The sequence below is a fragment of the Typopeltis vanoorti genome, chromosome 16 (assembly GCF_054136105.1).
Source record: "Typopeltis vanoorti isolate ZY-2024b chromosome 16, IOZ_Tvanoo_1.0, whole genome shotgun sequence".
Lineage (NCBI taxonomy): Eukaryota > Metazoa > Arthropoda > Arachnida > Uropygi > Thelyphonidae > Typopeltis > Typopeltis vanoorti.
The window spans coordinates 59,093,714-59,110,167 of NC_143564.1; the positions used below are offsets into that span (position 1 = coordinate 59,093,714).

The following is a 16,454-nucleotide window of genomic DNA, read 5'->3' on the forward strand; positions in this document are numbered from 1 at the left end:
TATATATTTTTCTAATAACAATATTACTACACAACTCAACGCAACCTCTGAAAATTAGTATCATTCAGAAACTGTAGATGATATATTGTGATAATTCATTTTGAAGAACAAATTCTTGAAGGGATAAATAATACTGAAATACTAAGATAACATAATAATCCATGAACAAAAACTGAACCTACTCTTTCTTTGATTTATAATTTAGTTCTCTAAAGTTACCATTCATTTTAGTCTGAAACAGTTCTTCACCATTTATACAGCATGATATGTACTGGAAATCACAAATTCTGAATAAAGAAATTCAAAGAGCTTCTGAAAGACATCTAACTAATGGGATAAGATTTGCATCTCGAGCCAATAGTATCATACACTGTTGGATGGATACTCCTTGGCTGAAGAAAGTTTACACAGTATTTATAAAATGCCATTTTAGTATTGCACATACGTGACTCCAAAAGATGTAACTCTAAAAATTTTCAAACATATTAATAATAATTAAAAACTTATACACAGAAAGCAAACTTATTTTTGGTAATGGCGAGAACTGTTTTAAAATATTTGCAGGTTACAGTGATGCCAAATAAATGGAATTATATTAATAAGAATTATTAATTTGACATACCTGTATGCATTTTTTGGAGATAAGGATGATACAGTACTTTGAACCAGGACTTGATTAGACTGAGTTGGTATGCAATTAGGAGATATTGAAGATGAACTAATAGTCTGAGCATAGATGTATTTATCAAATAGCCAAAAATATGAATAAGCCAGTAACAAAGAAATGAACTAAACAGATTAAGAATTTTAAGGAGTTGAAAATAAAGAATAAAAAGAAACAAACAATCAAAAAATCCCTGTTATATACACTGACAAGCCAGTAATGTGATGGATGCTGGCCATTTCATTTTAAAATTCATCAGATGTGGAACAAATAACTGACTGAGCTTGCTGCATGGTTTAATGAAACGATCTAAACATTAAACCACACAGCAAACTCAATCTTTGTTTGCTTTCACTTAGATAAAGGGTTGAACAAGAATATAATTTCTTGGAAACTTTAAATTGTAACCAAGTGGAAAAAACTTTTTACCATATCAAGGTTTGTTCCTCACAGTGCAGACTGCTCATGCAATAATAATAAAGGTCTAACCTTTCAGGATTGATAAGATTCCAGGTTCTCTACAGATGTCTGTCTCCCCTCAGAGTTAATATCAAGACATTATGTACTTTCTTGTAACAGGATTTTAGGATAAAAATAAACAGACATAAAAAAATGGGAATATATATTTAGGAATTGTTTAATAATAGGTTAGTTCTGAACTTATTAGTAATAAGCTGGTCTTGCCAAGTATTAGTTCCCATCTCCACTTCAAACATTTTATATATGTTTACTGAATACAGCACACTTAATTCACTAGCTAGGCTACTCCTATGCATTCTTTGATGCATTAGCACATTTATTAAAAAAAAATATATATATATATATAGGGAGTTTAATTTTATATCTGCCAAATGCTTAACAGATTGATGAGGAGGGAATCTGCTTCTCACTTCACTCTCCAAAACTGCCCACAGTGGTTTGATATATTCAAATTAGGTGACAGAGCTGGGCAGGACAGATGAAGTTCTTGGTGTACCTCAAACCAAGATTGAATTGTTCTGAGTTGTATCTTGAAAAATGGTATCGTTGTTGGAAAACAACATTTAGACCATAGGATGCACCTGATCAACCAGAATGCCCACATATGTGCTGGCAGTCACTTGACCATCTAGAGTTATAATAGGGCCAGCTGAATACCAAGATACGGTTGCTCAAATCATCACAAACCCACCTCCATACATGTTTAACAGTTGGAACCAGACAATTCAAATTGTATGCTTCCTTGGGGGGGGGGTCCCTCCAAACATAAACCTGACCTGTCATTGGGAATAAAGTATATGCTGACTCATTGGACTATATCACTCGTTTCCAGTCATCAGCTGTCCAAGTTTTATGTTCCTGACACTGTCTTTTTTTGCCATTTTGAATTGGATTCTGTGATTAAAAGTTTAGCAATCACAGATCGTCCATGGATGCTGGCGTGGGAATCTTGAAGTGAATTGAAATGGGAATCTTCAAGGTGAATATTGAGTTCAGCAGTCACTTTTGCTGCAGTTCTGTGTTGTATGGATATATCCTTGTTAATGTTCAATGGTCCCTGTCATTCAATTTTGCACAAGTTAGCACAAGTCAGGAAAATAGAAGAGTGAAAAAAAATCCAGAAGTAGATTAAAAGATATGGGAAGAAAAGAATAAACAAAGATAAAAAAAATTAAAAGTTCCAGTACCTTCTCTTTCTGCAAGGTCCACCTCCATTACAAACATGTTCCCCACATGGAATGTTGTACTTGGGAAGTATTTGTACTAATGCAGATTTTGAAAGCAGCATCTCACTTGTAAAAACCTATTATCTCCAATATGTATCTTCATTTTCATTGTTGTTATATATTATTATTATCATATAGGAAACTAAAGTGCTGGCTGCGAGTATGCTTGCAGTAACATCAGGCAGATTATGGATTAATAATTAGCGGTAGCACCACTTTCCCCACCAGCCAGTGAAATTTCATACTTTTACTATTACTTGTTTCATTTTTTCCTTTGATATTCTTTTTTGAAAGTTCTGGAATTTATCCAAACCATATTTCATTGCATTACTTTTCGTAATCACTAGAGACAGTAAGAGCACAGTGTAATTCGTGGTTATAGAAATGAATTTTAAATGAATAAAAATATGTTAATAAAGAACGTAAAAATTCCTTAACAAATTAAAAGTAATATTTCATACCACGGGCGGAAGGCATCAAATCTTGCACAGACTGGAAACCGGATACCAATTCAGGTTTTTCCTCTGTTAAAAAATTTCTCCATACTCTTATAGCACCATCATCTTCAGTATGACATAGAACATATATGAAAAAAAAAATATATATATATATATAAAAAACATTTATATATTTTTATAAATCAACATTCTGAATGTATTCTAAAAAAAACATTTTGAGTATTAAACATGGGTAACAGACATTCTATATGATTTATGGAATCAAACATCATTAGTTTGATGATCAAAATATTAATTCTGCCAAATATCAAATTGCACAGAATTCAGAATTACCATTTGACTCAGATGAAGAGCAACTAGCAACCAATTAGGAATTCTAGTATGTTTCCAAGTAAATAAATCATCAGTTTAGATGTGTCTAAACAAAGCACAATAAACTACTTCATTGTATAATGCAGTCATTCAATGACAAATTAACTTAATCTGCCTAAAATAATTGTGCAATCTCACTCTATGCTATTCTTTGTCCATAATATGAAAACTTAATTTTGTCAACATCATGACTTTTGGCTACTAACGAATATCTCTGGGTATTTAAAAGCCAATCAAGATTTAATTAAATGTTTCTTCATGAATACCAACATATTTTGACTAAATAACCACTATATTTTACATCGAAGGGCAATGAATTATCTCTTTTTAACTCATTAGAGCAATAATGTAATGAAAATTATCTTTTATATTTGGGGAGGTGAGTGGTGGTATGTGTGTGAATGGCGGGGCAGGGGGGTGCACATAAGTAAGTTAAAAGTACCTAAAATTACTAATACAAATGCAAGAAATATTAACCAATAACAGGTTTGCTAAAATATCTGCATGCATATTTTTGTCTATAAGACTTAGCTGCAATGCTTCTAAAATAAAATATAGGTCTCTGGAATAAAATATTGTTACAAAGACATACAACTCAAAAATCTTCACAATGATGAAATTTCTGGAAGGCTTTTGCCACCCCCACCAAAAAAAAATGGGTTTTTCAGATTATAATACATTAATGCCATGGACAGGAAGAAAGTCAAGGAGAAATTTTTTAATGCTGATGACTTGTAGATTGTATTCCATGAAATACATAAGAAGGTACACCAAAAAGTTAAAGATGCCAAGAAATTATATTCTTCGTCATCCTTTATTCAAGTGTAAGCAAACAAAGTTTGCACATGAAGTAATTTCAAGACTGGAATGTATCCAAACCATATTTCACTGAATTACCTATCATAATCACTAGAGACAGTAGTAGACTTAGCTACTTGCATATAGAAGCTAAAGCCTGCACATCAATTGCATTAGTATCCCATAATGCAAGGCACATATCCTAGAGATATGTATAATGTTAGGTATTTATGGGAAGGGCCACTACCCGGACCAGTTTTGACCTTTACTGAGGTAAAAAAAGTTAAGGAGTGCTCATCATAGGCCTAGTGTAATTAGTATAGTGTGCAAGAGAGCCAGATAGTATTAGGAGAAAGAAAAGAGATACAGAGAAAAAAGCTTCAGCTCTTTCGTATCATCATATAGCCAAAGGCTATCAGTTTTCCATTTTCACCAGTCTCATGCAGATGAACAATCAAAAGACCAATTGAAACTTAAAATTATAATAATGGAATTAACTCATGTAAAATATTATTTATTAGTAGAATTTACACCTGAGTATTACAGGCATCTTCAGTACATGTAAAAAAGGCTAACTAAACAACTGATAATTCCAAAGGGTGCCGCCTAAGTAGCTAATGTATGATAACTAACAAAGCTCATTACAGAAAGATGATGGAAGATTTTTCACTTGGTTAGACTATGAATTATATATTTAGTTTAATCCATTATCTGAGTGTAAGTAAACAAAGTTTGGGCTTGAAGTATCTTCAGGACTGGGGCAACTCGTGGCAAATGTGAACTAAGTTCTCATCACTTTCCTTAGTATCCCATAATGTAAAGCACATTTCCTTGTGGATATGTAATAATGCTAAGCATTATGGGAAGGGTTACTACCCAGAACGGTTTCGACCTTTATTGAGGTCTCTTCAGTGAGAGCCAGACCCAGAGGTGATACCAAGGTCGAAGCAATGCAGAACTTATTTCCATATGCCAGTTGCCAAAAGGTGTCACACCTTATTATTAAATTACTCTGGATTAGAGAAAGATGTTGGAAGTTTTTTTTTTACTTGGTTTGACTATGAATTATATATTTAGTTTAATCCCTTATCCAAGTATAAGCAAACAAAGTTTGTGCCTGAAGTATCTTCAGAACTGGGGGCATCCCGTGGCAAAGGTGGACTAAGTTCTCATGACTTTCTTTAGTATTCAGGCGCAAACTTTGTTTGCTTACACTTGTTGTATAATGGATTAAACTAAATATATAATTCAAAGGGCATTAAGTTTCTTAACTTATTTAAAAAAAATAAAAAATAAATAAATAAAAATCATCATCAAGGGGTGTACATGATACAATAGTACTACATGAAAAATTTACATCATTACTAACTTCCTATCCACAATTTTCCTCCAAATCAGTCTGTTAAATGTCAAGACTCCAATATTATCTGGTTTTATATTTCTGTCATCTAAGGCACTTTTTACTGTATAAATCCACCTATATCTTGGTCTTCCTTTGGGTCTTTTTCCTGCAAACCTGGCAGAGAACACTTGTTTTGCTAATCTTTTCTCTCCCATTCTGCTTAAGTGACCATACCACCTGAGATTAGCTCTGATAATGCATTCCTGGATGCTGACAATATCAAGTTCTATCTTAATATCCTCATTTTTAATATGATATTGCCATTGATGCCATCTGTTCATGCCACTAATCTTTCTCAAGACTCTCATATTTGCAGTCTCTAGTCTTTGGTCAAGTGTTTTACTTCTAACCCAGCTCTAAGATTCATAAGTTAAAATTGGTTTAAACACTGTCTTGTATACATTTAATTATCATTATATACATTAAATTATCTAATTTAGTGTCTTGGCTAATTTCTTTCTTATTCCATACATTCTTATTCAGTTGAATTCCTACCATAGCTTTGTTGATTCTGTTGTCTATTTCCATATTTAACTTACTATCTTCACTAAAAATTGTGCCTAAGTAACTGAATTGTTTTACTTGTTTCACAGGTTCTTCATTCACAACACAGTTGACATTTTCAATGATTCTGCCTATGTTCATTGCCTTTGTCTTTTTAATGCTGAGCTTCATACCATATCTATTACAACAGTTATTCATTTTAGTCAGGGAATCTTGCAAACTTGTAGCGGATTTATTTAGAAGTATAACATCATCTGCATAATGCAAAGGGCTGAGATTAACACCTCAAATTTTGATACCAGGTTTAATACCATTTCCTTCATAACATGACCCATATAGATAATGAATAAGAGAGGGGGTAATGTACATCCTTGTCTGACATCAGATTTAAAATTAAACCATCTTTCTGTACTTACTTCAGTTCTAACTGCTGACTTACAACTCAAATAAAAACAAAGTATTGCTTGATATAATGTTCCACAGTCACCATACAACTGTAGCATTTTAAATAACTTCTCTCTTATCACCTTGTCATATGCCTATTCCAGATCTACAAAACTTAAATCCAGATCTTTGTTATATTCCCACAATTTCTCAACTATTTGTCAATAAAGTGAAAATCTGATCCTGACAGCCTCTATTTGGCCTGAATCTAGCTTGTTCTTCACCAAGCTTTTCTTCCGCAATTCTTCTCAACCATTTCTCAAGTATAGTGGCATAAATTTTACCAAGAACACTCAGTAGGGAAATACCTCTGTAATTCTCACATTCAAATTTATTTCCCTTTTTATATATGGGTATTATGAGAGATCTATTCCAATCATTGGGAATTCGTCCCTCTGTCCACGTCTTCTGAACTATGCAGTGCAATCACTGTATGTCTTTTACACCTCCTTAGTTGAGCATTTCTGGTTGAATATCATCTACTCCTGCTGCCTTTCCACATTTCAGGCTTTTCATGGCTTTTTTTACTTCAAGTATGGATATGTTTTTCTCCTGTTTTCATGCCATATTTATCATCTCTAATTCCTTTTACAGCACTCTTTCCTCCATTTCTGAGCTTCTTCAACAACTTCCAGAATATTTTGCCATCTTCTTGATATTTATTTTCTATGTTCTTGCCAAAGTCCTCCCATGACTTTTGTTTAGCCAGTTTTACAGTGTTCAGCTTTCTTATATTTGTCTCTGTATTCTCTAAGAGTACAAGATGACTTATTTACCAGAAACTTTTGATATGCTTTCTTCTTTTCCTTCAATGCCTCTTTAACTTCCTGTGTCCACCATGAAGTTCTGATTTTTCTATCCTTGCACACAACCTCACCACATGTCAATCTCTTGCTGAATCAATCAGTGTTTTCTTCCAGGATTGCCATTGAATCTCCAAGGTTTGGTTCCTGTTCTCAAACTCTTTCATTTTTCCTTCAATAATCTTTGTGTATTTTAGTCTACAGTTCACATCTGAAAGCTGCTCAACTTTTATTCACTTTAAAACTTTCTTACATGTCATTCTTTTCAATATGAAATTCAATTTTATCCTGCTCAAGACTAAATAGTGATCACTTCCAATTTCAAATCCTCTGTACACTTTGGTGTCCTGCACCAGGGAGAAAATATCACTATCAACAATAACAGTCAATGAGACTTTTCTTATTCCTTGCCTCTTCTCTCCATGTAAATTTGTGCACATTTTTATGTTGGAACATTGTGTTAGTAATAACTAGTCCATGTCCTGAGCAGAAATCCAACAGCTATTTGCTATTATTAGCCTTGCTCTTTTCAAAATCAAAATATTTTTGTATGTCTGACAATCATTTCCTACTCTGCTATTTAGATCCCCAACAATGACCAACTTTTCCTTTTTCATTGTGTCAGTTGCTTTCTCTAAAGCCTCAAAAATTCCTCCACTTATACCTTAGTAGAACCTTCTGGAGGACGACAGGCACAAATAAGTCTCAGTGTCAAGTTCTCCATTCTCATATTTGCCCACTCTACTTAAGACTGCCTGCCATTCAAGAAGATTAGCCTCGTATTTAGTGTTGATCTATGGCTACTCTTTCTTTTCCTAGATTGTCATTGCCTGAATATAACATTTTGTATTCATTGCTCAGAAAGATCTCACCATTTATTGTCTTTTTTGTTTCAGTCACCTCTATTATGTCAATCTGGTACTTATCCAATTCCTCTGCTAGCTCAATTTCTTTGCCATTCAGGTTTCTTATGTTGATAGTACCGATCTTGAACTCTGGTAATGTTGAGTTAAGGTAAGTTTTAGGATTTGTTCCAGTAGCTGACTTTTCGCTGATTGCCCTGGTTTCCTGGCAAAAACAACAGGGGCCTTGTTTAACCAGTCGATGCCCCAGCCGGCATGAAATTCTGTCATGTTGTACCATCATTTGAAATTTTGGTTTAAGCCAATAAGAATACAATTTGGTTGGCTAAATCCCAAATTGCCAGCCCATCCTCGTCCGTTCAGTATCCACATAGATGCCTAACAGGGTGCACCAAAAAAAGGTGAGGATTGGGAGTTAGGTCAGAAGCCCTGGTCAGTTCTCCGCATTCCTTTGAAAGCTATGTGGAGGTCTCCTATCAGTTATATAGCTTTATAAACAACATATATAAGTTGTATAGTATATATAAACAACATATATAATTAAAAAGTTAGAAAAGGTTAGCTGATTTAAAAAGTACTATCTCCCATAAAGGGGATAGACGTAGACCAGCGGATCTCTTTAGGTTAGGAGAGTGAAGTAAAGTTTCACATTTCTTTATAAAGCCATTCCATGAGGAACAGACTTTTGTAAAGGACTCTTCTTGTTTCAATGAACTCTATGTCTAGTGTTGATGGCATGATCTGTAAGTCCAGACTGTTCAGGTTCAAGCTACTGAATATATGACTTGTGTTCTATCCAAATAAAAGCAGATCTTCCTGTTTGTTCGCAATAAGGTAACCCACAAGCGCAAGGAATCTGCTAGACACCTGGATGACTGAGATGTGGAAGCTGGTTATTTGGAGAAGTGAGAAAGGTGGCAATTTTTCTGATGGATTAAAAGGTAACAAAAATATTTAGTGGTTTTTAAGAATTTCGCTATGCGTTCACTAATGCCTTGCACATAAGGGATAGGAATACACTTTATTTATTCTGTATTTGAAGAGGAAGATATATAAAAACTACTTAAAGCTCTTTTGATGAAAGAATTGTTATATTAAAAGATAGAAAAGAGGAAATAATATGTTGCAATTCTTCTGGAATAGCTCTTCTGAAGAATAAAAGGAGTGGGCCTGATGAACCACTGTTTTAATAATTCCTGCCTTTTGCCTGGGAGGATGGTGATGAGATTCAGGATGGATATAATCACCTGTATGAGTCTCCTTCCTATAGACTGAGAAATGTAGGTCACCTGAGAAATGTAGGTTGGTGAAGAATTAAAAGATCTAAAAAGACTAACTGCTTATTTACTTCTACTTCTAGGGTGAACTGGATCTTTGGATGAAGTGCATTTAATTTAGAGAGCAACATTGCAATTCATCAGACGAGCCAGTCCAGATTGCAAGAATGTCATCTACATATCAGAACCAACGAGTAGGTCTAGGTGAAATGTTGTCAAAAATAAGATTTTCATAGTGCTCCATAAAGGAGTTGGCAATGGCAGGAGAAATAGAATTGCTCATTGCTGTTCCTTCGATTTGTTGATATAACTTGTTTTTAAAGGAATAATAAACCAGAATGCATTACAAAATCAAATATTTTAACAATGTCTGAAAGAAATTCTTGTTGTAGTAATTCAATGGTGTCAGATAAAGGAATATTCATAAATAATGAAGCAACATCTAAGCTAATCATAATATCAAAACCATCCAAATGAAGATCCAAAATTTTATTTTTGAAATCCAAAGAATTTTTTTTATATAAGTAGCAGTTCTTCTAGTTAAAGAAGCGAGTAAAAAAGGAAAGCTTTCACCCAGTGCATACTTTCTGTCCTAGCGTATGGAGGAGAATCATGGACTTTAACAGAAGCCCTAAACAAAAAGCTGAGAATGATGCAACATTGCATTGAGAGAAGTATGCTAAAAATAACATTAAGAGATAGGAGGACAAATACCTAGATAAGATCTTAAACAGGTGTCATGGATATTGTAAAATAAATTAAACAGGCTAAATGGAGATGGGCTGGCCAAACTGCCAGTTGCAGTGACAGGAGATGGACTAGAAAAATGACAGAGTGGAGACCAATGGATGGAGCAAGACAAAGAGGAAGACTGAGAAGAAAGTGGAGGGATGAACTGGAACAAATTGCAGGACTGAGATGGATGGGAGAGGCAGAAAACCGAGTGGTCTGAAAAATCATGGGGGAGACTTTCGTCCAGCAGTGGACAGAACCAAAAGGTTGAAGAAAAAGAAGATCCAGTTCTTCAAGTGTTTTAGTGAAATGCCTCGTTTATGAAATTTTGGAAGACCATACAATCTAGGTGATCGATCAAATGAAGGAACAGCAATAGGCAATCCTATTTCTTCTGCTATTGCCAACTTCTTTATGGAGCTTTGAACAATGTATTTTTGACAACAATTCACCTAGACCTACTCGTTGGTTCATATATATAGATGACATTTTTGCTACCTGGAATGGCTCTTCTGATGAATTACAAAGTTTCTCTCTAAATTAAATCCACTTCACCCAAGGATCCAGTTCACCCTAGAAGTAAATAAGCAATTAGCCTTTTTAGATCTTTTAATTCTTCGCCAACCAGATAGTGACCTATATTTCTCAATCTATAGGAAGGAGACTCATACAGGGCTATTATATCCATGCTGAATCTTATCATCATCCTCCCAGTCAAAATGTGGGAACTATTAAAACACTGGTTCATCAGGTCCACTCCTTTTGTTCTTCAGAGGAACTATTACAGAAAGAATTGCAATATATTATTTCCTCTTTTCTATCTAATGGATATAAGGATTCTTTCATCAAAAGAGCTTTAAGCAGTTTTGATATATCTTCCTCTTCAAATACAGAAGAAATAATGCGTATTCTTATCCCTTATGTTAATTCTCGTAGACAGGCTTATACATTGGTTATGCATTACTAAATCACTTAAGGAATTGACAACGTAGATATGAATATAAAATAAATTACACTTTAATAAATATTTCCGATATTTCGGCAATGTTCCTAAAAGTCCTGATGGTGTCCCCCTAGCGGGCTAAGTAGGTGTTCTTGGCCATTGGGCTGAAGGTCTGCTGATGTAAGCCTCCCAAATTTGGGGCAGTCTCATACAACCAAATTCGTTAAGGTTTGGAGAGTTTCTTAGGACTGAGGCTGATTCCATAAATAGTCTTTCGAATTTGTATTTGCTACGGTGTATTACTGTAGCTTTCTTCTACTGTATTCTGCGGCGTGTATTATCCAGAGCATGGTCTGCAAGACTAGAATGGGTGTACTTGTGAAAACGGATGTAGTCCTTGTGTTCCGAAATTCTGATATTTTGCTGTCCTGCCTGTTTGGCCATAGTAAGACAGTTTACAGCTGCAAGGGACCCGGTATACACCAGGTAGGTCTAAGAAAAGTGGTTGGTCTTTAGTGGAGCGAATAAGGGATGCCAATTTTCTGTATGGTCTGTAACAGGAGGTCAAGTCATGTTTTTTTTTAAGATTTTGGTAATTTTTTCTGAGGTGCCTCGGATGTAGGGAATGGTGATGGATTTAGAGTAATCTTGTTGTGGAAGGGGGGTTGTGGTTTGTAGGTTTCAATATTTTTTGGATTTTTTTGGAAGGGTAGCCATTGTAGTACTTAACCAAAAGGACTACACAGGTAAGCTTAATGCTCTTCTATTAGATTGGGCTACTTACCTCCAACTCTGAAATCAGAAAACTTCACAGGCTCCTTAAGAAAGTCACTTCTTGGCCTGTAGAAGTTACTAACAGATTAAAGCTGTTTAACTCTATATCTCCCCCCCCCCCCCCGTATTTATGGACTCCCAAAAATACATAAAGCAAATGTGCATTACGTCCCATAGTGGATGGCATTGATTCCCCCACATACAAATTAGCTAAACATTTGGCCAAAACGCTCACACACTATACTAGCAACACACCATCGCACATAAAAAAACTCAGCCCACTTCAAAGCCAGCATAGAAAACCTTACACTCCAACATACTGACATAATGGTCAGCTTTGACGTCTCCTCCTTATTCCCAAATGTCCCACTGAAGAAAACTTTAGAGCTAATCCAAGATAAATTTTCTCCCGATATCTCAACCCTATTTCAGTTCACAATGAACTCAGGCTGTTTCATTCGGAAGGAAAATTCTACAAACAAATAGAGGGGGACAGCCATGGGTTCACCACTCTCCCCACCCTTGGCAAATTTCTTTATGGAGACCTTTAAAGAAAAAGCCTTAGCCTCTTCCCCACAAAAACCAACCATATGGCTTTGCTATGTTGATGATGAGTTCACTATTTGGCCATATGGCTCTGATACACTCCTCCCCTTCTTAACACCCTTAAACAACCAACACCCCAGAAAAAGAGGAAAACAACAGCCTCCCTTTCCTAGACACACTAGTCATCCACCAGCCTGATGGAACCTTGGTTTTCTCAGTTTATAGAAAACCCACCCATAAAAACAGGTACATTCACCAACATTTCCCATCCCCCTCACAACAATATGGAGTGATGAAAACACTATACAACAGGGCTAAACTAATCTGTTCTAACGACATGACCCTAAACACTGAACTAAATCACATCCTCAACACTTTCTCAGGCAATGGCTACCCCCCCAAAAAAATATTGAAACCTACAAACCACAACACCCCCTCCCCAACAAGGATTACTCTAAATCCATCACTATTCACTACATCCAAGGCATCTCTGAAAAGATTACCAAAATCTTAAAAAAAACATGACCTGACCTTGTGTTACAGACCTTGCAGAAAATTGGCATCCCTTATCCGCTCCACTAAAGACCAACCACTTCCCGTAGACCTATCTGGTGTAAACTGTCTTACTTTGGCCAAACAGGCAGAGCAGCAAATATCAGAATTTCGGAACACAAGGACTACATCTATTTTCACAGGTACAGCCATTCTGGTCTTGTAGACCATGCTCTGGATACACGTCACAGAATACGGTGGAAGAAAGCTATAGTAATACACCATAGCAAATACAAATTTGAAAGACTATTTATGGAATCAGCCTCAGTCCTAAGAAACTCTCCAAACCTCAACAAATTTGGTTGTATGAGACTGCCCCAAATTTGGAGGCTTACATCAGCAGACCTTCAGCCCACCAACCAAGAACACCTACTTAGCCCGCTATGGGGCACCATCCGGTTAGGAGAACAATAGCTTCATCACTTCATTATCAGTTACTGTGTTGTGTTGTAGGGCCTACGTGCACGTGCCTTTTTTGTAAGTTCCTTTTAAAGATGGCAACATGACACAAAATATCAGAAATATTTATTAAAGTGTAATTTAATTTATATTCGTATCTACGTTGTCTATTCCTTATGTTATTATTATTCCGGGTAACTCCAAGGAGTCGACAGACTCATCGAGGGAGGCCCTAACATCATGTCAAGAACAACTATTTGACATTCACGCAGTATCTAATCTATTACACCTTGCTTTGAACTCATTCACGGTCGTAGCACCCACAACAGACTCTGGAAGCTTATTCCACTCATTCACCACTCTCCAAGTAAAAAAAAACCTAGCTTTAACACCCTTGTCAACCACATTCTTGCCAAGCTTCCATGCATAGCCCCTAGTCCTTCCACCACCAGTCATATTTTCGAAAATATCTTCTGCATTAATCTTATAGAAACCCTTCAGTAATTTGAATGTCTCAATCATATCACCCCTTTTCCGCCTATCGACCAATTTCTGCAACCCACAAATCTTCAACCTATTCTCATAAGGTTCATTCCACAGACTTGCATCTTGGTCACTCGTCTCTGGATCCTCTCCACTTCCTCCCCATCACGAAGAAACCCTGGTGCCCATAACTGGACACGGTAGTTGACATGGGGTCTTATCAAGGCTCAATACAGAGGAACAACAACAACTTTGTCTCTGCTTGTTAAAGTATTTTTCAGCAACCAAGTGATTAGATGAGCTGATTTAGCCAGTTTTGCAATGTGCCCCCCTAAACTTCAATTTCCTATCCACCAACACTCCCAAATCCCTAGCCTCATCAATCTCCTGGAGTACGGTTCCACCAATATGATATACTGCTGCTATTCTTTTCACCCCAAAGTGCATAACCTTACACTTTGCCACATTAAATTGACATTCATTTTCCCTAGTCCTCCAAACTATCCAAATCATCCTGTAAAATTTTGATATCCTGTGCACTCACAATTACTTTACCCAACTTTGTATCATCAGCAAACAAGTGAACACTTCCTCTCAGATCCTTTCCTATATCATTGATAAACAAATTGAAAAGCAGTGGTCCAAGAACGGAGCCCTGCGGCACACCCCTAGTCACAAGCTGTCTTTTAGACTCAACTCCTGAATAAACCACTCTCTGGTATCTCTCCATCAACCACCCTCCTATCCATCTCACCAACCCTATATCCATCCCAATCTGCTCCAGTTTACTGATTAGGGTTCCATGAGGTATTCTGTCAAAGGCTTTGGCAAGGTCTAATAGAATCACTGTAAACCTATTACCCTTATCCAGTTCAGTCGTCACTGTGTTATAAAACGTGAGCAAGTTACTGAGGCATGATCTACCCTTCACAAAACCATGTTGTCCCCCCATACAATATCTCATTTTCATCTATCCAATCATGTATTCTTTTCTTGACCAATTTCTCTAAGACCTTGACAATGATTCCTGATATGTTAATCGGTCGGTAATTTACAACAGCAGTCTTGGAACCACCTTTATGCAGTGGAACTATTTTCCCCTCTTTCCACCCCCTCGGGATTAACCCAGACCTGAGACTCAAATTAAACAAAATGGTCAAGGGTACTGACAATTCTTTAGCTGCTTCTCGTACAACACGAGCTGGTATACCATCCAATCCCACGGATGTATTGACATTGAGGTTATGCAATAGACTACTCACCTCCACTTCATTCACCACAATTCCCGTATAATCTACTGGTTTATTCGTTTCTGCAATGTCACCACCTGGATGATATATACTTGCAAAGTGCTCACTCAGTAACTCAACTATATCAACTGATTCAGTTACCTCCCTACCATCGGCATTCTTTAAAATCATTCTGCCATATACATTTTTCCTTTTACTTGCAACATATCGAAAAAACTGTTTTGGATTCTCTTTAGCCTGCATGGCCAATGTTCTTTCGTAATCCTTTTTTGCTTTTCTTTCCACACTCGTTACCCTTCTGGCCTGCGCTTTATACCGTTCATGTGCCTGCCAGTCACCTTTCTCCTTAAATTCCCTCCATAGTTGTTTCTTTTTTTGCAGCTCAAGCTTAATGGTGTTATTCATCCATTTAACCCCTACCTGATTTATTATTCGGGACTCTGGGTATACAGTCAGCCATTGCTTCATGGAAACACTTCTTAACTGCTTCCCATGCACTGAACCAATCAAACTCCTAAGCTTTTCATACTTACCAGCCCGATAATTCCATATGTACCCTGTCTTAATTGTAAATTCCACACCTTTAGCCACCTCCCAAGTCAAGATCCTATGATCACTCTCACCAATTGTTGGCAATGTGGTCATATTTGTTACAGCCAAATCCTCAGATGCAATTACTAGGTCAAGCACTCTCTGACCACTAGTATTTTCCATTACATGTTGTCGCAGATAGTTATCCCTTAATAACCGCATAAAATCCAATTCCTTCCTCACGTGTATCCTCTCCTCACTCCAATCAATGCAACCATAGTTGAAATCTCCCATAATAATTACCCTCCTTCCACTCATTTCTTCTATTTGCTTGTGCATACTATCTCCACCATCTTTTCCATCACCTGGTCTATAGCAGCACCCAATTGTATATTTTGTTCTGCTAGCCACAATGTCACAAAAAATGGCCTCAAATGTGCTCTTTTCTCTATCCTGCAATTCAACTTCTATTCTCCTCGGCTGCAGCTTATCAGCTATCATCAACAATACTCCTCCCCCCATTTTATTCTCCCTGTCATTCCTGAACACACTATACTCATCACATTCAATTCCACTAGCTATATCATCTACAGTCAGTCATGATTCACTAATGCCAATAACCTGTGGTCTGGAAGTGCCAACCAGGGCCAAAAACTCTTCCTTCTTGTTCCTAATACTCCTAGCATTAGTGTACATGAATTTAAGACCCTCATTAGCTCCAACCCTACCTTGATGCCTTATATTACCTATCCCATTCTGATTTGTTGTCCTTTCATACCTTGCCTTGAACTCGGGCATATTATACTCATTCATACATTCAACTGCCTCCCTAAGGACTGTATATCTACTCCCCTCCCCCCTTAATAAATCTAGTTTCCCTGATTTTGCACATCCACTACATTCAGCAACAGTTTTTCAAGTCTCCTTACACTCAAATGCAAGCCACCCATCTT

At 36.5% G+C, this 16,454-nt stretch overlaps 1 protein-coding gene across 2 annotated transcripts in view; it reads right to left on the reverse strand.

Moving 5' to 3' along the window:
• Positions 1 to 16,454, reverse strand: part of raptor (regulatory associated protein of MTOR complex 1) — a 512,095-nt gene that overhangs the window by 43,227 nt on the left and 452,414 nt on the right. For both annotated transcript variants that reach the window (XM_090406523.1, XM_090406522.1), the window contains exon 25: positions 2,832 to 2,933. In XM_090406523.1, coding sequence (XP_090262649.1) covers positions 2,832 to 2,933 — 102 coding nt within the window. The remainder of the gene's footprint in view (positions 1 to 2,831; positions 2,934 to 16,454) is intronic.